At 41.9% G+C, this 25415-nt stretch overlaps 1 protein-coding gene across 1 annotated transcript in view; it reads left to right on the top strand.

The window, feature by feature from the left end:
* Positions 1–25415, top strand: part of LOC109929826 (unconventional myosin-X-like) — a 420890-nt gene that overhangs the window by 226182 nt on the left and 169293 nt on the right. The window contains exons 20-22 of the mRNA XM_048608752.1: positions 5147–5261; positions 10251–10357; positions 10654–10866. Of these exons, the coding sequence (XP_048464709.1) occupies positions 5147–5261; positions 10251–10357; positions 10654–10866 (435 nt within the window). The remainder of the gene's footprint in view (positions 1–5146; positions 5262–10250; positions 10358–10653; positions 10867–25415) is intronic.

Raw genomic sequence — 25415 nt, 5'->3', positions numbered from 1 at the left:
CCTATACAAGGTCATTTCTATAAATGGATACCCCATCAACTTCATCGGCAGATGCCTACTAGATAGACAACACCAAGAGGACACAATACGACCTAATACACTGGCCACACTACCGTAGGTCAAAAACATATTGGAACTGCCAACGAGACCCCTATGACTACTAGGAATCGGGATAGCACACAAAACCACAGCCACGCTATGACAAACAGTTACAAGGACCAAAGACCCCATTCCTATGACATGCAGGGCCAGCGTGGTGTACAAAATACAATGCAAGGACTGCCAAAAACATTACATCGGTCAGACAGGAAGGAAACTAGCCATCAGGATACATGAACACCAGCTAGCAACAAAACGACACTATGAAATTTCCCTCATTTCAGTACACTCGGGCAATGAAGGCCATCAATTTAACTGGGACGACATGACCATCCTAATCCCAAGCCAACCGTAGAGATGCATGGAATACCTAGAGATAACAAGGTGTAGAGCTAAATGAACACAGCAGGCCAAGCAGCATCAGAGGAGCAGGAAAGCTGACATTCTGGCCTGCTGTGTTCATCCAGCTCTACACCTTGTTATCTCAGATTCTCCAGCATCTGCAGTTCCTACTATCTCTGGAATTCCTAGAGGTCTGGTTCTCCACCCATAATGCAAATCAGTAAACATGTAGAATTAGACCCCATATACAAACGCTTGCAAAAAAAACGGAAATGACACACAACACCTCAAAAGACTGGATCATAGAAATACTAAGTGGACTAGAACAACATCGCTTCATTGGACGCAGCACTGATGATGTTATATAGCATGGTGACAAAATGTCTGAACGATAACCAGCCAGTTTGGCAAGCAAATGTACAGCCTCACAAGGCAGCCTGTTTGGCACCACAAGTGAGACCTTCAACATTCACTACCTTCCATCACCAACACGTAATGGCAGCAATACCAACCATCTACAAAAGGCAATACAACTCACCAAGACTACTACAACAGCACCTTCTATATGCTTCATTTCTTACCACCTAGAAGATAAAGATATATTTTCCATCACCACCAGACCACACAGATGCACTACATTGCCGACACTTCCCCATCACTGGAACAAAAACAAATCCTGGAGCTCCCTTCCTGTCAGCACTGAGTGCCCCTACGTCACAGGAACTGCAGCAGTTCAAGATAGCAGCTTGCTACCAGCACCTCCACAACAATTAGAAGTGAGTAATAATTACTGGCATAGCCAGCGACACTCGCATCCCGTGAATGAATTTTTTTAAAAACTGAGAGAATTAAATTCGCTGAAGGTGATATTGAGATGGATCATCCACTTGGCACCTTTGGGGAAGCAACCTTAATGAAACATTCAGGATTCTCAGAGGGCTTGACAGTGTTGATGCAGAAGGTTGTTTTGAATATGGTGGAGTCTACGATGAGAGGGCGTACGCTAACTGTAAGGAGTCATCCATTTAAGTCTGAAATAAAGGGGCCTGTCTTCTGTTCGAGGTAGTGACTCTAAAGAGTTATTTAACATGGAGGATTGTTCAGTCTGAGAAGTTAAGTATATGCAAGGCTGAGACAGACTCATTTTTTTAATCAGTAAGAGAATCAATGGTTATGGGGAAAAGGGAAGGTGGAGTTGAGGATTATCAGATCAGTCTGAATCTCATGGAATGGCAGAGAAGACTTGATAGGCTGAATAGCCTACTTCTGCTCCTATGCCTTAAGGTCATATGATTAATTGATGGAAAATTTCAAACATTATGGCCTAGTTTAAGAAAACTGTAAGGATAAGCCCAACAATTAAAGACCAGTATATTTATATTCAGTGGGAAGCTTCTAGAAACAGTTATTTGGGATGGAATTAGTCGTCACTTAGAGAAAAGGTGAATTGATTAGGAAGAGGCAGCATGGATATCTTAAGGGGAAATCCATTGTAACTAACTAACTGTGATTTTTAAAGGTAACAGAAAGATTCAATGAGAGAAACGTTGTTGATGTGTTTGTGGACTCCCAGAAAGCATTTGATACAATGCCACACATTTGCAAAGAAAGTCTTGCATTAAAAGGGACAGTAGCAACATGGATACAAAATCAGCTGGGTGATAGCAAACAGCAGTGGCAAATGGGTATTATTGGGTTGGTATTGGGAGTCTTGCTTCTCCTGATGTATATTAATGATTTAGATCTTGGTGTGCAGAGGACAATTTCAAAGTTTGCAGAGGACACAAAACTTGAAAAAACTGTTGAAAAAACTAAACTGTAAGGAGGTTCATGTAGAATTTCAGAAGGACGTAGACAAGTGACAAATAGGGTTCAATGCAGAAAAATGTGGAGTGATGCTTTTTGGAAGGAAGAACATTGAAATAAGTATAACACAGGGAATATAAAGTGTGCAGGAGCAAGGGGACCTAGATATACATGTGTGTAAATCACTGAAGGTGGCAGGGTAGGTTATGAGAATGTTTCCAGTGATGAGAAATTTCAGTTGTGAGGAAACATTGAAGAGGTTGAGACTGTTCTTCTTGGAGAGAAGCGGAGTAAGAGGAGATCTGATAGTCGTTTTCTAAATCATGAGGGGGCTGGAAAGAGTAGATAAGCAGAAACTGTTCTCATTTATAAAAGGAGACCACAGATTTAAAGTGATTTGCAAAAGAAGCAAATACGAGGTGAGAAAATACTTTTTCACTCTTAAGTATTTCTAGGGTATGGAATACACTGCCTCGGAGCTGTTGTGCAGAGAAGTTCAATTGAGGCATTCAGAGTGTATCATGATTATTCTGATAAAAATGATATTCATGGGTATGAGGCAAAACAAGGGATAACAATCTTCATTTAAAGAGCTAGTACAGGAATGATGGGCTGATTGACCTCCTGCACCATAACACTTGTGCGATTCTGTGATGTCATTTTAATCAGATTACATAGTCAATGATTTCATACAATTCCAGTTTTAAATTTTACACAGAAGAAGGTGATTTTTTTTTCAATAAATGTTGATAAGAACAAAAAGTAAAACAGAAGGTACTTTGAAACTCTCCTGCCATTCATTAGGGCATGGCTAACCTTCAACGCTAACGTTACTTTCATTCCCTATCCCCATATCCTTTGATTCCCATGATTTCCAAAGCACACTGTATGAGTTTTGAACAGACTCGTCAACTTAGCTGCCATTAATTCCTTTATGAAAAATAATTTCTCATTCATAAAATTGTGTGGTTCTGTCTAATCATAAAGCAATGAGCACATATTGGAAAAAAATATGAACATGTACAGAGGGCATTCAAGAGAGTACATACTTCTGGTGTGGTGTGTTAATACAATGTTATTGTAATTTTAAAAGCTTTTCCTTGAACATAGAATAGTACAGCACAAGTACAGGCCCTTCGGCCCACGATATTGTGCTGAGCTTTTACCCTAATCCTAAAGTCTATCTAATCTCCAGCCCTACCTTATACTATCATCCATATGCCTATCTAATAGCCGTTTAAATGCCCCTAATGAGGCAGACTCCACTACCCGCTCCGGCAATGCATTCCATGCTCCGACCACTCTCTGAGTAAAGAACTACCTCTAACATCTCCCCTATATCTACCTCCACTCACTTTAAAACTATGCCCCCTCATAATAGCTACCTCCACCCTAGGAAAAAGTCTCTGGCTGTCTACTCTATCTATACCTCTGATCACTGATCGATCGTTAAGGATTCTTCTGCCTGGTTGATGGTCTGTGATGGGGCAAAAGAAATCTATTTATGATGTTTCCATCTCATGAAGAGGCTTTTGGCTAATTCGTGTTTCCTGACCTGCTGTGAAAATTCTGCTCAAATTTTGACAGCTGTGACAAATATCCTCACAGCAACTGAGTCAATAGACACCATTTTAAAGTAATCAACATAATTCTAACAGAAGCAACTCTAATCCCAGTGGCCTCTGGTCCTTTATATAAAAAAAATTAAGGATCTTGATCTTCTTTATTCATTAACAGGATGTGGGCTTTGCTGGCTAGGCAGCATTTATTGCCCATCCCTAGTTGCCTAGAGGGCAGTTCAGAGTCAAACACATTGCTGTGTGTCTGGAGTCACATGTAAGCCAGCAGTTTCCTTCCCTAAAGGGCATCAGTGCACTAGATGGGTTTTTCCCAACAATTGACAATGGATTCAGGGTCATCATTAAATTCCTAATTCCAGACATTTTATTGAATTCAAATTCCACCATCTGCCATGGCAGGATTTGAACCCAGGTCCCCAGAGCATTATCTGGGTCTCTAGATTAACAGTCCAGCGCTAATACCACTAGGCCATCACCTCCTCCCTGGATCAGTATTCTCACCAAAAATGAATAAGTTCATCGTTTATAACACAGTGTGGAGCTGGAGGAACACAGCGGGCCAGGCAGTATCAGAGGAGCAGGAAAGCTGATGAAGGGTCCTGACCCAAAACATCAGCTTTCCTGCTCCTCTGATGCTGCCTGGCTTGTTGTGTTCCTCTAGCTCCGCAATGTGTTATCTCTGACTCCGGCATCGGCAATTCTTACTATCTCTGAGTGAGTTCTTCATTTGGTCCTTTCATATCTGTCATTAAATTCTGTTGAAATCGATTCGTGCTGGAGATGCATCATTTGCCAATGACCATTATTAACAGTGGCAAAAGCTTTACCTATGTCTACCCTCTGTCTGTGTTTAAAATTTTCCTGGGAAGTCTAGAATACTGTCCACTATTCTTTGGAGACCATGCATTTAAGATAAGAGAGGGGAAGTTTTTTTAAACACAAAAAGGTAGGTGCCCAGAACGTGGTGCTGGGTAGTGGTGGAGGCAGATACGATAGGAGTGGTTAAGGGGCTTTTAGATAAGTACAAGAATAAGCAAAGAATGGATGGATATGAACCAGGAACAGGTAGAAGGGATTAGTTTAATTTAGCGCTATGTCTGACTCAACATCATGAGCCGGAAGGGCCTGTTCCTGTCTGTACTGTTCTATGTATGTTGCGTCTACCCCATTTGTCTCAAATCCAACTACAATAGTTACAGTGAATGGTCAAGAGTTTCCTACGGAAGTTTTAAGGAACAGTCTTTAACATCCAAGTGAAAATTTAAACCAGTAGGAATGGAATAGAAGAAAATGATTGTTTGTTTTGGTTTTCTCCTTAGATATAAAGTCTTGATGAGGAACCTCTGTTTACCTGATGATTTGAAGGGGAAGTGTGCTGCATTACTTTATTACTATGACAACACTAATACAGATTGGCAGCTGGGGAGAACGAAGGTAAACTTGGATTGGAGATGTGTTCTTCCCTCACTACCGACCCCCCCCAAACCCCCCGGGAATTGTATTCTGTCATCCAGTGAATATCAGGAAAAGCAATGTATGCAATTCATTTTTAAGAATTATTGGGAATTGACTATTCTAGCAAACCATGTCCTCACAACCTTTTCATAAGCATACTCTGTTTAGCAGCACAATCTTTTGTGATTGATTTATGTATTCACTGACGTGTAAAATCCGACATAGCTAAAATAATTTAAGATTTACTCGGTATTTTGGTCAATTTAAAAACATATTCCTGTTTTCTTATCAAAGTTTTTCAGGTTTTCTACTTAACCGACAGAACCCACATTGTCAAATGTTAGTAGAATTTCTCTTACAACATTTATTTATTAATTCTCATATTGTCAAGACTTGTCAAATTTGAAGGTAACTGCTGTCACTGGACAATTAACTTGTAATTTTTTGTGGTCCATCCAGTATTCTGATGCCAAGCTCAGTCACAAAAGTTGTCAAATGCTTAGTTACTGATAAACATAGATCTTGTGTGTTATTCAACAATACAAATAAGGAACAAGTGTGTTCCATATCTAGTGTAGCTGTTAGTTGAGTTGAGTATAATTCATATCACTGTGAATAGTACATACTTTTTTCACTTCCAAATATCAGCTAAGGTCAGCTGCTGATTTGAAAGTGAATAAGTGTGGAAATTGATTATAAGATCATCGTAAATTGCACCACCGGAAGTGACCATTCAGCCAGTTGTTTGTATTTGAAAAAGTATTTGTGATTATTCCCACATCTTCACTTACTGCTTAGAAACTTTAGGTTCTTTTATCCTCAAGTACCCAAGCCACTCAGTGATGGCATCAATGGAGCAGCTTGCACTTACTGTTCTAATCTCATTGATTTGAGAGACTTGGAATCGTAATAGCGTACAAGTTCAGTGTGAATGGGAACTCCTACAATATTCACTATTTACATGCACCTGGCCAAAGAGACAATTGCAACACAGCTGGACAAATCAGGAAAGTAGGCACCCCACGACACCAACAGCATCAACAAGGATAGCACCCTGAGACTGCTGGATCTGTGCCTCACAAACCACTTCACCTTCAACGTCTGAATATTCAAACAAATCAGTGGAACACGAATGAGATCCCCAATATCAGGACTGATTGCAGAAGCGGTAATGCAAAGGTTAGAAAAGGACAGTGCTCCCCGCAATATAACCCAAGCTCTGGGTTCGCTATGTAGATGACACCTTCGTGATTATCAAATGCACAAGACTAGAAGAAACCCACTGACGCATAAACAACATCCTCACCGGAATAAAATTCACAAAAAAAAGAGAACAATAACCGACTACCCTTCCGAGACATAATGGTGGAACATAAGAACAATGGGGAATTCCAGACTGGCACATACAGAAAGACCACACATACGGACCAGATACTTAATTATACCAGCAGCCACCCCAGCACCCATAAACAGAGCTGCATCAGGACGTTACTCAAATTAGCCACAACACACTGCAGCAACCCGGAATTGTGCAAAACAAAACAGGAGCACTTATACGGAGGTTTTAAAAGGAACAGATGCCCAAAACGCACAATCCGCCATTACCTCCACAACAGACCACAACAAGAAGACACAACATGGCCAGACACACTAATTGCCCTACCGTACATCAGAGATAGAGATGACCACAAGACTACTCAGACTCCTGGGTATCAGGATGGCCCAAAGCCAATAACCACCCTGTGACAACTACTGACAAAGGTAAAGGATCCCGTATCCACAACCAATAAAACTAACGGAATGTATAAAATACCACGAGAGGACTGTGAGAAACATTACATAGGCCAAACTAGAAGAAAACTGACAGTAAGGATACATGAACACCAGCTAGCCACCAAAGACATGACCAATTCTCACTGGTCTCAATACAGCACAGACAAAGGAGGACATGAATGTAACTGGGACAACACGTCCATAATAGCACAAGCCAAACAGAGACATGCCAGGGAATTCCTGGAGGCCTGGCATTCCAACCGGAACTCCATCAACAAACACATTGAACTGGACCCGATATATAAACCACTGAAAAACAGAACTGGAAGTGATGCCAACTGCCCCAGCAACCCGAGGCATATAAATAACAAGCGGGACAGAACACCAACACTTCACCCAGAGGTACATTGACAATTTCACCAAGCAGGGTGACGAAACGTCTGCAATCAAACACTCCTGCTCAGCGAGCAAATCTACAACCTCTTCCACAAATCTTCTTAAAAACCTGTTCAGAATACTTAGCGTCTGTCTTCAACAAAGATGGAAATATTATCCAGGTCATGGTGACTGAGGAGGAAACAGGGTCACTGGAAGGGTTGAAAATTGTTGACAAAAAAGTGGTGGATAGATTGTTGGTACACAGTTGACAGGATACTGGGACTGGATGAGATGCATCCAAGGATTTTGAATTTGTTGAGATGCCAGTGTTGGACTAGTCAAAAATCACCAGGTTATATCAACAGGTCTACTTGAAAATGCAAGCTTTCATAGCTCAGCTCTTTCCTCGGGTGTGGTGTGAAGGAAGCAAGAATGAAGATTGTAGGGTCATTGGCCATTATCGTTCAGTCTTCCTTAGACTTGGGGGAGGTGCCAAAAGCCTGGAAGATTACAGCATTGCAGCCTTGTTCAAGACGTTTGTGAGGATAATGCCAGCAATTACAGACCAGTAGTGGGGAAGCAATAATTCAGATCATATGGAAAACATGAGCTGATTTAGAAAGAGTTAGCATCGATTATTAAAGTGGAAGTTGTATTTAAGTAGCTGGAGTTTTTTGAAGATGTAACAAACTCAATGAGGGTAATGTTTTGGATATAGTGTAGAATTATAGAATCCCTACAGTGTGGAAAAAGGCCGTTCAGCCCAACAATTCCACACCAACTGTCTCTGAAGAGCGTCCCACCCACAATCTCACCCTACTCTGCAGCCCTGCACTTCCCATGGTTAATCCACCTCACCTACACATTCCTAGACATGATGGGCAATTTAGCATGGCCAATCCACCTAACTTGCATGTCTTTGGACTGTGGGATGAAACCGGAGCAACTGGAGGAAACCCACGCAGACACAGGAAGAATGTGCAAATTCCACACAGACAGTTGCCCAGGGGTGCAATTGAACCCGGGTCCCTGGCACTGTGCGGCAGCAATGCTAAACACTGAGCCACCATGCCGCCCCCAGTGTTTGTGGACTTCCGGAATGTGTTTGATAGAGTGCCACATATCAGGCCTATGAGGACAGTTATAGGTTATGGAATAAAAGGAACAGAAGCACCATCGAAACAAAATTGGCTGAGTGATAGGAAACAGAGTCACGATCAACTGATATTTTTCAAACTGAAAGAAAGTTTGTTGTCGCATTCCCCGGGGTCTGTATTGGGTCCCTTGCTTCTCCTGATGTATATTAATGATCTAGATCTTAGTGTTCAGGGACATTTTCAAAGTTTGCAGATGACCGGAAACTCGTAAAAATTGTAAATTTGTGAGGAGGACTGCGTATAACTCAAAGATATAGACAAGACGGTGGAGTGGATGGATAGATGGGTACAATACAGAGAAGTGTGAGGTGATGCCTTTTAGTAGGAGGAACATTTGAGGAACATATGAAATAGGGGGTACAATTCTAAATGGAGTAGCAGAGGGATCTGTGTTAATGCATACAAACCACCCTGGCTGGAAAGCAGTTAAAGCATATGAAGCATAAGAAAGCAATCTATGACGGGCATAGATAGGGTAAACGTGAAGAAACCTTTTCCCTTGATGGAAGGATCAATGACCTGGGACATAGATTTAAGGGGAGAAGGTTTGGAGATGTGAGGAGAAACCTTTTCATCCAAAGGGTGTCTGGAATTCACTGCCTGTAGGCTGGTAAATACAGAAACCCTCATAACATGTCAGAAGTATTTAGATGTGCACTTGCAATACCAGGGCATAAAAGGCTATAGGCCAAGTGCTCGAAAATGGAATTCGAATAGTTAGCTGGTTTTTAACTGGTGGAGATTCACCGGGCCAAAAGGTCTGTTTCTGTGCTGTAGACCCCTATGACTTTGTGCACTTTGGAGAGAGTGCAGAGAGATTTACAAGAATTCTTCCAGGGATGAGAAATTTCAGTTAAGAGGGTAGATTGAAGAAATTGTACAGTTCTCCTTGGAGAGAAGAGGGCCAACAGGAGATCTGGTAGAGGTCTTCAAAGTCATGAGGGGGCTGGATGGAATGGATGGGCAGAAATTTCCCAATTGTAAAAAGATCAAGAACACAGATTTAGTGATTTACAAAAGAAGCAAATGTGAGATGGGTAAAAATCTTTTTCACTGAGTGAGTAGTTAAAGTATGAAATCAACTGCCTGAAACTGTGGGGAAGGGAGATTGAGTTGATGCAGTTAAGAGGGTATTGGATGATCATTTTGATGAAAGTAATGTGCAAGGATATCTGGGGTGAAAAAGCAGGAGATTGGCAGTAGGTAAATGATACTCATTTGAAGAGCCAGTGCAGACCCAATGGGAAGAATGTCCTTCTGTACTGCAACGCTTTTTTGCGATTATGTAATATCAGAATCTCTTTAATGAATTACAACAGACATATATTTTAATCAATCAAACATCTCTCTTTAGGCTTTTCAGTCAATTTGAATTGTGTCAATATAAACTATTATACCAATCAAAATTTAGATGCAAGTTAGTTAATATTATGACATTGGCAATAACCGAGAAATCCCAAGTGGTTTCCCATTAAGCAGTTATGAAACATTCCTCTTTGTCTTTTTATTTACTTAAAAATGTATGTCATGAAGTTCAAGAATGGAGTCCTAAGTGTGTAACAGAAAATAATTATTATTCCATCTGACACAAACCAAAAGACAGAAATGTCTTTTCATTAGTGGAGACTTACATGTCTTGCATATATTCTGCTCTACGTAGGTTTTCATCCGGGAGTCTCTTGAACACAGGCTGGAAAAAGAACGTGAAGTTGAGGTTTGCAAAGCTGCTGTGATAATACAGGCTTATGTCCTTGGCTATTTGGCAAGGTAAGCAATGAACATTTTGAATGGAAGAGCAAAGTTTATTTAATAATACTTGCATAGCCTGAATTTACTTGCATTTTAATGGTAATCTAAGACCATGTTCTAAGTAAATGAAGCAGAGTAACTTGCTTTGATAATTTCTTCTATGATAACATGTGACTCAATGTATCGTTTAATTATTGCAAAACATATTTCTAATAACTTTGTTTTGACTTCTTTAAGAAAATAAGTGTTAGTGTATGAACTTGTGTGCTGTCATATTACTGTATTTAACCAAAAGATTTTTTCACCCCAAATAGGAAACAGTACAAAAAGGTTCTTCACATGGTTGTTATAATTCAGAAAAATTATCGAGCTTTCTTCTGGAGAAAGAAGTTCCAACGTGTAAGGAATTCCACAATTATATTGCAGACACAACGACGAGGTCAGCTCGCACGCAGACATTATAAACAACTACTTGAACATAAAATAGCAGAAGAAGAGGTACAAAGAAACAAAGCACAGGAAGAAAGGTATGATGTATGAGTCCTCACCACAGCTGCTAACGAATGAGCTTTTATTTACTTTCAAGAATAGTATTTTATAAGCAGATGTCATGAAACTTCAGTGTATGGTGGCCAGTGCTTTATACTGACTGAATACCTTTTATTTCAATTAATTGGGATTACGGAGTCGCTTTTCTGCTTTCCACATCGGAGTCTATTTTCCAAGAAGAACATTAATTCAATAGTGTTGATGATTATAGTTGAGAATATAAGCATTTTAAGTCCATTGTAACATACGTACTGAGTAAAATATTCTCAGCTGTATTTATAGTTTGCTGAATACTGCCATCACATTTGGTGAGGCTGAAAACCTAATCCTAATTATATTATGAAATATGTAATTACTGTTGGTGCACTGCTGAATATTTAAAGCATTATTTTCTTACATTCCGTATGCTGTACTTAAGAAGCTGGTTCCTCTGTTGCTAGTTGGTTACAAAATCATTGTGAACTGGATGTGTTTTACGACAATTGACAATGTATGGTTGCCACTGGATTAACTTCAGTTCCTGATTTTTGTTGAACACTAAATTCATCATTTACTTTGGTGGAATTCAAACTTGTGTCCCTCATTAATTAGCCTGGGTCTCTGGATCCATGGATCCAATCTAGTGATATTGTCATCATACCATTCCCTCCCCATGCTATGTTGGTAAGTATGCTAGGGTAAGTGAAGGGAGCATATGCCAGAAGAAAGCAAATTGTCCACATTATGGTGTGATTGACTACATACATAGATTTCACCCTGAACATCCACAAGACTAAGGTCCTCCACCAACCTGGCCTGGCATTGTGGAGCAAACCCGTGATCATCAAAGTCCATGGGGATGCCTTCGAGGATGACAACAGATCTGACACCAAGATCATGGTGTACAGAGCTGTGGCAGTTCGTGCGCTGCTATGTGGCTCTGGAATGTGGACTGTCTACAGCGGACATCTCAAGGTGCTGGAGCAATACCACCAACGCTGCCTGCGCATGATCCTGCGAATCCACTGGGAAGTAAGATGCACCAACACCAGCGCCCTCAACCAGGCCAACATCCCTATCACAGAGGCACTGACCGCCTTTGATCGGCAATGATGGGCTGGGCACGTCATCCGCATGACCTACACGAGACTCCCCAAGCAGGTACTCTACTCCGAGCTTTGAAATGGCAGGCAAATCCCAGGTAGACAGAGGAAGCACTTCAGTGATACCCTTAAGACCTCAATTCCCACAGACACCTGAGAATCTCTGGACTAAGACCATCCAAAGGGAGGAGGAGCATCCGGGAAGGCACCTAGCACCTCGAGATTTGCCATCGGGGGAAAAAGTGGAAGCCAGGTGAAAACAGCGAAAGGAGCATTCTGCTGCACCAACATCCCACCTACCCCTTCCTGGGACCACCACCTGCCCCAGGTGTAACAGAGCCTGTGGTAGCCACATCGGTCTGTACAGTCACCTATGGACTCACCCTAAGAGTGGAAGAGAGTCATCCTCATCTGTGTGGGGCCATCAGTGATTGACTGACATAGATTTGATAGTGGTAATGTGTTTTTAGTTCCCAAATCTCCAACTAGTGCCCTATCTTAATCTTGCATCAATGTGTTGAGCAGCAAGTTCCCATCGATGCTATTGGTAGGGGTTATCAGCTACTTGGAAGTTAGTTGCTGATTAATGTATGATATTACAGGCAGCATGAACAGGCAGAACTGCATTCTCAGAGGGGCAAGGAAGCATTGCAAATGAGCATGTAGTGATGGCACTGACATGATTACCTGGACTCTAGTAGGTTTTACTTGCAACATCTTCTACAAAGATAAAATAACACAAGATATGGGAACAGGAGTACACCATACAACCTGTCTAGCCTGCTCTGTCATTCATTATGATTATAGCTGATCTTGGGATGCAACTTCACTTTACTATCTGCTTCCCATGTCACTTGAATGGCTGAGATTCCAATTTTTTTTTAAATCTTTGCACTGTGGGCATTGCTTGCAAGGTCAATGTTGTTGATCCCTAATTGCCTTGAACTGAATGACGTTCCAGGTCATTTCAGAGGACAGCCGAGTCATCTACATTGCTGTGCTAACTAACAGACTGCCTGATTCCCCAAAGTCTGTCCATCATTTGCAAGGCATAAGTCAGGAGTCTGATGGAATATTCTCTATTTGCCTCAATTAATACACACCTCGTGGCATTTTAAAAAGCTTAACAGTATCCAGGACAAAACATACTTCTTGATTTGCACCGCATCCACTACCGCATTCCCAACCATTAATGCGCAGTGGCAATACTATATACTATTTATAAGATGCACTGTGGCAACTCACAAGGATCCTTTAACAGCACCTTCAAAAGTCCATGACATCTATGCTGTAGAAAGTTGAGGACTGCAGATACATGGGAATGCTGCCACCTGCAAGTTACACGTCCAATGGTAGACATGAGCAAGACCCATCCCACAAACTTCACAGCAACCCACCCAGATATCAGTGGCCTCTCCATCAGAACAACCCTTGAAACGCTCGTTTCCTCCTGAGAAATGTCTCTCCTTTGAGGACTAACTTCTGATTTTCCTTCAATAGCAGCTTGATTTGGATGGCACATTGTCACATTAGTTAGCACTGCTGCCTCACAGCACCAGGGGCTCAGGTTCAATTCCAGCCTAAGGTGACTGTTGAGTTTTCAAGTTCTTCCCGTATCTGTGTGGGTTTCCACCAGGTGCTCCAGTTTCCTCCCACAGTCCAAAGATGTACAGGTTAAGTGGATTGGCCATGCTAAATTGTCCCATATTGTCCAAGGCTGTGCAGGCTACGTGGATTTTTCATGGTAAATGCAATGTTATGGGGATGTGATAAGTCTGGTGGGACTCTCTTTGGATGGTAATGCAGACTCAATGAGCCAAAAGGCCTATTCAGCACTGTAGGAATTCTATGATTCTGTGACTTCCTGCTGCTTCTGTCAGCATTGAACTTTTAGGCAACTGAACTCTAGTTCAAACTGCCAAATAATTGCTAACCTCTGTTATTTCATCTGAGACCATGCCATGATATTTGCCAGGCTGCATTTTGGGGTCCATAGTCAGACACCATTCGAATTCGCCAGCTGTACTGCTGTCAGTCTTCTCGTGGGTTTTCTTTTGACAAATTCCCAACTGACTGAGTTGACAACTGTTCCTCACCAACACTGACCGTATAAATGTTCTGAAGAATCATCTATCTTCATTCTGAGGGAGCCCAATATTTTGAGTCGAATTTCAGCTATGACAACAAACTAGAGCTTTTAACTTCAGTTGGTGAGCAAGACTATCCACTGACTAACTGGTTCACAAGTTCTGTTTTCAAAAGCATACAAGTGTAGAGTGCATATAACAACCATGGTAACAGATGAAATATGATCAAGCAGATCATTTAGAATTCTTATAAAGTACTTTGTAGATAATTTTGAAGGAACTCTACAGTAGTCGTAAGCATAATCATCAATGCCTGCTGTATCCTGCATGGCCTGCAATTATGAGCATATGGCATCTGGTATACAGAGAGTAGCTGAGGAGTAGGTAAATGACACATGACCTTTTTGCACAGTTGTCTCACACCCACACACTATCTATCCTCTTTTAGTGATCATATAAAGCTGTTTGAGTCAGTGTGCTAAAATTAAAAGCCACCCTGAACCAAACATTCGAAACCCACTTACTCAACTGGACTTTTGGACCGCCAAAGTCGTGAACAAAAGTGAGGGGCCTCAGAAACACTGAAGCCAAGTAATATGTTGATCTAAAAGTAGTGATCTCCGTGTGTGATCACTCTGCTCTCAATTAGAGCCAAATAACAGTTTACAAGCATTTTAGAAGGCTGCTTTTTAACATTTAAAGGGTCAAACAAATTATCCACAGCTTCAGAAATTGACAAAATGAAAGCGATGGAAAAAGAGTGACAAATCGTTCATGCCTACACGGGGTATCACCTGAGTTGCATAGACATGTCAGCAGGGCACTGAGCATTTGATAAATAGATGACTTTGGCACTGCAAAGAGAGTACCCAGGATTTGAATGTGGTTTCAAACATTAATGGACCAGAAGAGCAGGTCTCAAGGTCACCAGGAACAGTTTGGACAGCTGCCTTCACAGAATGAAGACAATGCAGACACAGTCCATAAGTCTTGTACGAACAGATGGGCGAGAACACAGCCAGAATGAGTGTGTATTTTTTGGGAATTTGGAGCACTGAGTTATTTTGGCGTAGAAGGCAAAGTGCTTTTTGAGTTTTTTTTGTTTCATAGTTTGTAAGGCTGTATTCTTTATCTTCAACTGAGCAGAAGGAGGGGAGTCCTAGTTTATTAGCTGCAGCTTCAGATGATTACTGCTTGGGAAAACGTCAAAACAGTAACATCATAGGAAAGTATTGTATTGATTGGTTCATGATTTTAAAAAGTGTTTTTGTTTTGTAAAAGGGATTAACTGAGAAACAGGAATAAATGAAAGTCAGGACCAATATAAAAATGTAATTATAAGTAACAAAGGGAAGTACAGTTTGTGTAAGGGAAGTCAGTTAATAGTATTCTCACATAAGAATAATATTTTTTAAGGAATAACTTAGAGGCTTAAAGGAAGTCATCTTAGCAGTGCTTGCACCCTTAATATGTTCCTCTTGTGCAACATGGCAAGTCATGGAAGTTTCACTTGTCCCTGGTGACCACAGGGTGGCACAGTGGCTTAGTGGTTAGCACTGCTGCCTCACTGTGCTAGGGATCTGGGTTCAATTCCACCCTTGGGTGACTGTCTGTGTTGAGTTTGCACATTCTCCCTGTGTTTGTATGGGTTTCCTCCAGGTGCTCTGGTTTCCCCCTACAGTCCAAAGATGTGCATGCTAGGTGGATTGGCTGTGCTAAATTGCCCATAGTGTTCAGGGATATGGACTTGTTGGGCCAAAAGGCCTGTTTCCACACTGCAGGGATTCTATGATTCTATGTGCAGTAAATGTTGGGCTGCAGCTATTATCTAACAGCATGTCAGAACTGGAGCTGCAGGACAAATGGTTGAAGTGTCAGTGGAGGAGCATTAGTTTCAAGATTGTTGAGGAAAAGTTTGGTTTGATTTATTGTAGTCGCATGTACCTAAGTACAATGAAAAGCTTTGTTTTGCAAGCAGTATAAGCATTTCACAGCAAACAAGGACTTACAGATCATAGGGTGCTTCGACAGAATGAGATGTATAAGATTATGGCTGCACATGAGGTTCACAAACAGGATTAACATTAGCAAGATCAACAATGAATTGAAGTTAGAGAGGTCCATCCAGCAGTCTAATAACAGCAGGGAAGAAAGAAATCAAAGTTCTAAACTGGGGAAAGGCCAATTTTTAATAAAATCACATATGATATGGCCAGAGTGGACTCAGAATCAATACTTTTAAGTATATCTATGTCAGAGCAGTGAGACACCTTCCGGATGGAAATAGGGAGAGTATAGAACAAAGAACAAAGAAAATTACAGCACAGGAACAGGCCCTTTGGCCCTCCAAGCCTGCACCAATCCAGATCCTCTATCTAAACCTGTCGCCTATTTTCCAAGGATCTGTATCCCTCTGCTCCCTGCCCATTCATGTATCTGTCTAGATACGTCTTAAATGACATGATCGTGCCCGCCTCTACCACCTTCGCTGGCAACGCGTTCCAGGCACCCACCACCCTCTGCGTAAAGAACTTTCCACGCATATCTCCCTTAAACTTTTCCCCTCTCACCTTGAAATCGTGACCCCTAGTAATTGAGTCCCCCACTCTGGGAAGAAGCTTCTTGCTATCCACCCTGTCTATACCTCTCATGATTTTGTAGACCTCAATCAGGTCCCCCCTCAACCTCCGTCTTTCTAATGTAAATAATCCTAATCTACTCAACCTCTCTTCATAGCTAGCACCCTCCATATCAGGCAACATCCTGGTGAACCTCCTGTGCACCCTCTCCAAAGCATCCGCATCCTTTTGGTAATGTGGCAACCAGAACTGTACGCAGTATTCCAAATGTGGTCGAACCAAAGTCATATACAGCTGTAACATGACCTGCCAACTCTTGTACTTAATACCCTGTCCGATGAATGAAAATGCATGCCGTATGCCTTCTTGACTACTCTATCGACCTGCATTGCCACCTTCAGGGTACAATGGACCTGAACACCCAGATCTCTCTGTGCATCAATTTTTCCCAGGGCTTTTCCATTTACCGTATAGTTCGCTCTTGAATTGGATCTTCCAAAATGCATCACCTCACATTTCTGAAGAAGGGTCTAGGCCTGAAACGTCAGCCTCCCTGCTCTTCTGATGCTGCTTGGCCTGCTGTGTTCATCCAGCTGTACACCTTGTTATCTCACCTCACATTTGCCTGGATTGAACTCCATCTGCCATTTCTCCGCCCAACTCTCCAATCTACCAGTATTCTGCTGCATTCTTCGACAGTCCCCTTCACTATCTGCTACTCCACCAATCTTAGTGTCATCTGCAAACTTGCTAATCAGACGATCTATACCTTCCTCCAGATCATTTATGTATATCACAAACAACAGTAGTCCCAATACGGATCCCTGTGGAACACCACTGGTCACAGTTCTCCATTTTGAGAAACTCCCTTTCACTACAACTCTCTGTCTCCTGTTGCCCAGCCAGTTCTCTATCCATCTAGCTAGTACACCCTGGACCCCATGCGACTTCACTTTCTCCATCAGCCTACCATGAGGAACCTTATCAAATGCCTTACTGAAGTCCATGTATATGACATCTACAGCCCTTCCCTCATCTGTCAACTTTGTCACTTCCTCAAAGAATTCTATCAAGTTGGTAAGACATGACCTTCCCTGCACAAAACCATGCTGCCTATCATTAATAAGTCCATTTTCTTCCAAATGTAATAGATCCTATCCCTCAGTATCTTCTCCAGCAGCTTCCCCACCAGTGACGTCAGGCTCACCGGTCTATAATTACCTGGATTATCCTTGCTACCCTTCTTAAAAAGGGGACAACATTAGCAATTCTCCAGTCCTCTGGGACCTCACCCGTGCTCAAGGATGCTGCAAAGATATCTGTTAAGGCCCCAACTATTTCCTCTCTCACTTCCCTCAGTAACCTGGGATAGATCTCATCCGGACCTGGGGCCTTGTCCACCCTAATGCCTTTTAGAATACCCAACACTTCCCCCCTCCTTATGCTGACTTGACCTAGAGTAATCAAACATCTATCCCTAACCTCAACATCTGTCATGTCCCTCTCCTCAGTGAATACCGACACAAAGTACTCATTAAGAATCTCACTCATTTTCTCTGACTCCTCGCATAACTTCCCTCCTTTGTCCTTCAGTGGGCCAACCCTTTCTCTAGTTACCCTCTCGCTCCTTATGTATGAATAAAAGGCTTTGGGATTTTCCTTAACCCTGTTTGCTAAAGATATTTCATGACCCCTTTTAGCCCTCTTAATTCCTCGTTTCAGATTGGTCCTACTTTCCCGATATTCTTCCAAAGCTTTGTCTGTTTTCAGTCGCCTAGACCTTATGTATGCTTCCTTTTTCGTCCTTGCTAGTCTCACAATTTCACCTGCCATCTATGGTTCCCTAATCTTGCCCTTTCTATCCCTCATTTTCACAGGGACATGTCTGTCCTGCACTCTAATCAACCTCTGTTTAAAAGCCTTCCAGTATCAAATGTGGATTTACCCTCAAACAGCTGCTCCCAATCCACATTCCCCAGCTCCTGCCAAATTTTGCTATAGTTGGCCTTCCCCCAGTTCAGCACTCTTCCTTTAGGACCACTCTCGTCTTTGTCCATGAGTATTCTAAAACTTATGGAATTGTGATCACCATTCCCAAAGTAATCTCTTACTGAAACTTCAACCACCTGGCCGGGCTCATTCCCCAACACCAGGTCCAGTATGGCTCCTTCCCAAGTTGGACTATTTACATACTGCTCTAGAAAACCCTCCTGGATGCTCCTTACAAATTCTGCTCCATCTAAACCCCTAACAATAAGTGAATCCCAGTCAATGTTGGGAAAATTAAAATCTCCCATCACCACCACCCTGTTGCTCCTACATCTTTCTATAATCTGTCTACATATTTGTGCATCTATCTCACGTTCGCTGTTGAGAGGCCTGTAGTACAGCCCCAACATTGTTACTGCACCCTTCCTATTTCTGAGCTCTGCCCATATTGCCTCACTGCTCGAGTCCTCCACAGTGCCTTCCTTCAGCACAGCTGTGATATCCTCTTTGACCAGTAATGCAACTCCCCCACCCCTTTTACCTCCCTCTCTATTCCTGCCTGAAGCATCTATATCCTGGGATATTTAGTTGCCAGTCTTGCCCTTCCCTCAACCAAGTCTCAGTAATAGCAATAACATCATACTCCCGAGTACTAATTCAAGCCCTAAGTTCATCTGCCTTACCTACTACACTTCTTGCATTAAAACAAATGCACCTCACACCTTTGCGTTCAACATGTAGGCCCAACATGTTCCAATAAAAACAAACAACCGGACCAACAAAGTCTGTGAACACTGGATATCAAGGGATATACAGGATTAGATACAGAGAAAAAGGGAGGAAGATACCAATTGCTCAAAACAACAGAACAACAGGAGTACAGAATGTGTAAAGGGATAACTTAAAAAGGGTGAAAGGAGAGCAAAAGGTGGGTGTGAAAGAATAATGGTAGGTAAAATAAAGGAAAGTCCATAAATATATTCAGGATAAAAGGATAAAGAGGAAAAGAGTCGGTGCCATTAAGGACCACAGTGATAATTTGTATGTGGAACCCGAGGACATAGGTGGAGTTTTAAATTAATACTTTGTCTCTCACACTAGCGAACACCAAAACAGTGTGGATATAGAAATCGGGGAGAAGGACTGTATACTTAAAGAAGTGAGCATAGACAGAGAAGAGGTTCTGAGTGGTCTGGCGTGCTTAAAAATAGATAAATGGAGAGAGAGTCAGACATACAAACAGACCCTTCAGCCCACTATATTTATGATGACCAACAAAGACCAATTCATACTAATCCCATTAACTTGCATTTGATCCATAGCCTACTATGCCCTGGCATTTTAAGTGCTTGTCCAGATGCTGCTTAAGTGTTGTGAATGTACCTGCATCCACCACCCCCTGAGGCATCATGTTCCATGTTTCTAACACACATTGGGTCAAATATTTTCCTTAGATTCCCTCTAAACCACTTACTCCTCAACTTGAACATGTGCCCTCTGGTCTTAGACACAGAGGTCTGGCATGGAGAAAAGATTCTCATGATCTATCCTATTTTTGCTGTCATAATTTCGTATGCTGCATCAGATCCCTCCTCAGCCTCCTCTGCTCCAGGGAAAGCAAACTCAGCCTATCCAGTCTAACCTCATCACAGAGACTTTTCATCCTAGGCAACAACCTGGTGAGTCTATTCTACATCCTCTGAAGTGCAGTCAGGTTCTTCTAATTGTGATAACCAGAACTGCACACAGTGTTATATGTGTGGCCTAACTAATGTTTTATAAAGTTGGAACAAGACTTCCATGCTCCTAAAGTCTCAACCATGACTAATGAAGACAAGTGTCCTGAATGCCTTGTTCCCTTGTTCCTTGTTTACCTGTGCTGACATCTTCAGGATCTTTGGACTTCCACACCAATGTCGCTTTGTTCCTCAGTATTCTCTAAGATCCTATCATTCATTGGGAGGTCCAATAAGGGAAGGATTCACACAAAGTGCATTACCTCAGCCTTAACAGGATTAAATTCCATCTGTCATTGCTCTTTCCAGTTTACTAGCTGATCAACGTCAGACTGTAGCCTGTGACCATTCTCCTCACTATCAACAACGCCACCAATTTTCATGTAACGTGCAAACTTACTAATTATACCTTCTACCTTTCACATTCAAGATGTTAATGTTAATACAAATAGCAAAGGTCCCAGTATCGATCCCTATGGTGCACTGCTGGTCACAGGCTTCCAATCACAAAAACAAACCTGCACCATCACACTTCGTGTCCCATTTGCAAGCCAATTTTGGATCCAATTTAGATCCAGTTGTTAAGCAGTCCTTGAACAAAGGAACAACATTAGCTATTTTCCAGTCATCTAGCGTTTGAGGTGTGACCAGCAAAGTTTTAATTAAATGCCCCAGCAATCTCCTCCCTTGTCTCCCATTGCATCCTGGAATACATCTCATCAGGACCTGGATATTAGTGAACCTTTATGCCTGCTAAATTATCTAATCCTTATTAATCTTAACATGCCCTGGAATGTCACCATTTCAACTGAAATCTTTGGCTACAATGCCTTTCTCCTTTGTGAATGCAGATGATAAATAGTCATGCAGGACCTCATCTATGTCCTCTGGCTCTGTGCACAGATTGCACCTTTGACCTCTAAAAGGCCCCCACTCATTTCCTGGTAATCCACTCACTGTTTAATATAGTTATAAAATGCCTTGGAGTTTTTCTTAGTCCTATCTGCCAAAGCTATTTTGTGGCCACTCTTAGCCCTCAATTTCTTTTTTAAGCACCCTCCCCCACTTTTAAAAGGGCCTCTATATTTCTAAAGGGCCTCCCCTATTTTGAATGCTGTGTACCTAACATAACATATCCTTCCTTCTTTTTCTTAATTCAAGTTCTCAATATCCCTTGACATCCATGGTTCCCTGGACTTGCCTTTCACTCTTAGAATCACACACTGGCCCTGAATTCTGACTATACTTCTTTAAAAGACTCCTACTTCCCAAATGTTGACTTAACAACAGGTAGCTGCTGCTAGTCTGTTTGCCAGATTTTGTCTAATGATATTTAGATGGTCATCCCCTAATTTAGATATTTTACTTCTGCACTATCCTTATCCATTTCCATAATGACTTTGATCATTACTTCCAAAATGATCGCCCAATAATTCTTCAGTCACTTAACTTCATTAGCTAGGATTAGGTCTGGCACGGCCCCATCTCTAGCAGGGCTGTCTACATAATTTCACAAAAAGCTGCCCTGGATGCAAAGCTGCCCAGATCGTATAGGTCCGAACCTACCCGAAAAGCTGTCACGATGATCCAAAAACCTAAAGCCCTCCCTTTTACCCCATCCTTTCAGTCATTTATTCATCTGACCTACCTTTCTATTCCTAAACTCAGTAGTGCATTTGATGTTTGGATTTGGTTTGATTTTTATTGATATGTGTATGCAAGTACAGGATTAGAGTGAAAAGTCTATAATATCACCATACAAGGTGCCATTTTGCATGCAAGTACCAAGGTACAGAAGCTTAAGAACAAGGTAGAAAAGAAAGAACAAAGCTAAAAATTAAACATTGCAGTAATAATTATAGTATAGTGTAAAACATACGAAATAGTGTTAAAAAGTTACACATTGCAGACATTATTATTTTTAAGTAGAAAAATACAGAAATAAAATTGAAAGTTCAAACATTACAGTCTTTAAGTGCTTTGGCCACAGTGGGACCGCACTTTGAGGAATCCACTTGAGATCTGAAGTCCATGCTGGGCTGGGAGACCACCACATACTGCTGAAAGACCACCATGCCGGGCTGAGAGGCCACCACGCTAGGCCGGGAGGCATGGCACTACAAGTAATCTAGAAATTACATCTTTAGTAGTCCTCTTGAAATTGCTACCCAACTCCCTCAATTCCTGTTGCAGGACCTCATTTTCTTTTTTATATCCATGCCTTTGGTACTATCATACCATGACTGCAGACTGTTCACCCTTCCCCCATCAGAATGCCCTGCAGCTGCCCTGAGATTTCCCTAACCTTGGCACCAACGAGGCAACGTAGTATTGGAAAATCTGGTTTGTGCATACAGAACCACTTATCAGTTCCCCTTATGATTGAGTCCCCTATCACTAAAGCTCTTCCAGTCTTTTTCTTCCCCTGCTGTGCAGCAGAGCCAACTGTGATGCTACAATTTGCTATCAGTCTCTCATTCAGGACCTTATCAAAGACCTTGCTGAAATCTAAGTAGACTACATCAAACTGGAGGACAGCCAATGTGGTACTGTTATTCAAGACAAGGAAAGGTGATGGTCTTGTGGTATTATCATTGGGTTGCTAATCCAGACACCCAGGTAATGTTCTGGGAACCCAAGTTTGAATTTGGCCATGGCAGATGGTGGAATTGAATTCAATAAAAAACTAGAATTTAATGATCATGAATCCGCTGTCGATTGTCAGAAAAACCCATCTGGTTCACTAATGTCCTATAGTATAAGAAAACTGTCGTCCTTACCTGGTCTGACCTACATGTGACTCCAGATGTACACCTATATGGTTGACTCTGAACTGCCATTTAGGGTGGGCAATAAATACTGGCCTAGCCAGTGATGTCATCATGCTGTGAATGATTTTTTTAAAAAAAGACAGCAAGAGATAAACCAGGAAACTATAGGTCAATCAGTCTAACCTCCTTGGTGGGGAAATGGTAGGAAACAATTCTGAAAGACAGAATTAGTCTGCAATAGGACAGGCAGAGTTTACTCAAGAATAGTCAGCGTTGGTATGTTAATGGGAGGTCATAGCTGACCAATTTAATTGAATGTTTCGAAGATGTAACCAGGTGTCTACATGAGGGGAATATATTTGATATAGTCTACTTGGATTTCAGCAAGGCAGTTGATGGTGGTTGTCTTTTCTCTAAGATGAGGAATTTCAAGACTAGGGGGCACATTTTTAAGATGAAAGGAGAGATATTTTAAAAAAAAGGCAAATTTTTTACTCAAAGGGTCGTTCGCATCTGGAATGAACGTCCTGAGGAAGTGGTGGATGCAGGTACAGTTACAACGTTTAAAAGACATTTGGATGGATACATGAATAGGAAGAGTTTGGAGGAATATGGGCCAGGAGCAGGCAGGTGGGGCTAGTTTAGTTTTGGGATCATGTTAGGCATGGACTGGTTGGACCAAAGGGTCTGTTTCCGTGCTGTATGACTCTGTGACTCTAAGATTCTTCATGAGAGACTGAGAGCAAAAGTAAGGGCCCATGGAGTCCGAAGAAATTTTGTTAATTGGATACAGAATTGACTGAGTGGCAGGAAGCAGAGGGTCATGGTTGAGGATCGTTTTCATCAATGGAAGCCTGTGTCCAGTGGGGTTTTGCAGGGATAACTGTTGGGCCCTTGCTGTTTGTGCCATTGTTAAACTATTTAAATTTGAATTTGGATCAGTAAGTTTGTAGATAATACTAAAATTGGTGGGATGGTAAATATTGAGAAGGGTAGCTTTAGAATACAGGAAGTGGTAGATAAGGTGGTCAGATGGGCTTTCCATGGAAAATAGAATTCCATCTGAATAGGTGTAATGTGATGCCTTTGGGCTGGACAAACAGGCAAGGGAATACATGATGTATGCTAGGACTCTGGGAAGCACCGAGGATCAGAGGGACCATGGCGTGCATGTCCACTGATCCGTTAGGGTAGCAGGACAAGCGGATATAAGCGGAAGCTGAGAGTTTAAGAACAGGGAGGTAATGGTGGAACAGCTAGAGTATTGTGTGCATTTCTGGAATCCACATTGTAGGAGGGGTGTGATAGCACTAGAGAGTGTGCAAATGAAATTTATCAGGATGTTGCCTGGGCTGGGGAGTTTTAGATATAAAGAGAAATGGATAGACTGGGGTTGTTTCCCTTTGAGCAGAGGAAACTGAGGGAGTATATATTGAAATGTGTAAAATTTATGAGGGATATTGACAGAGTAGACGTGAAGAAACTTTTCGTCTTGATGGAGGAATCAATTACTGGAAGCATAATTTGAGGAAAGGAGCAGGAGGTTTAGAGGGAATGAGAGGAAAAATGTTTCCACTCAGAGGGTGATGGGAAATTGGGACTCTGCCCATAAGGGTGATGAAGGCATAAACCCAAGTAGTGTTTAAGAAGTATTTAAATGTGCAGTTGAGATGCCAAGGCATGCAAGGCAATGGGCCAAGTGCTGGAAAATGGGATTAGAATACTTAGATGGTTGCATAGAACATAGAACATTACAGCGCAGTACAGGCCCTTCGGCCCTCGATGTTGCGCCGACCTGTGAAACCAATCTGAAGCCCATCTAACCTAAACTATTCCATTATCATCCATATGTTTATCCAATGACCATTTAAATGCCCTTAAAGTTGGCGAGTCTACTACTTTTGCAGGCAGGGCATTCCATGCCCTTACTACTCTCTGAGTAAAGAACGTACCTCTGACATCTGTCCTATATCTATCACCCCTCAATTTAAAGCTATGTCCCCTCGTGTTAGCCATCACCATCCGAGGAAAAAGGCTCCCAGTTTCCACCCTATCTAATCCTCTGATCATCTTGTATGTCTCTATTAAGTCACCTCTTAACCTTCTTCTCTCTAACGAAAACAGCCTCAAGTACCTCAGCCTTTTCTCATAAGACCTTCCCTCCATACCAGGCAACATTCTGGTAAATCTCCTCTGCACCCTTTCCAATGCTTCCAAATCCTTCCTATAATGCGGCGACCAGAACTGTACGCAATACTCCAAGTGCGGCCGCACCAGAGTTTT

The sequence above is a fragment of the Rhincodon typus genome, chromosome 2 (genome assembly GCF_021869965.1).
Source record: "Rhincodon typus isolate 14 chromosome 2, sRhiTyp1.1, whole genome shotgun sequence".
Taxonomy (NCBI): domain Eukaryota; kingdom Metazoa; phylum Chordata; class Chondrichthyes; order Orectolobiformes; family Rhincodontidae; genus Rhincodon; species Rhincodon typus.
Note: the sequence above shows the minus strand (reverse complement) of the source record. Positions and strands in the feature narration are given on the sequence as shown.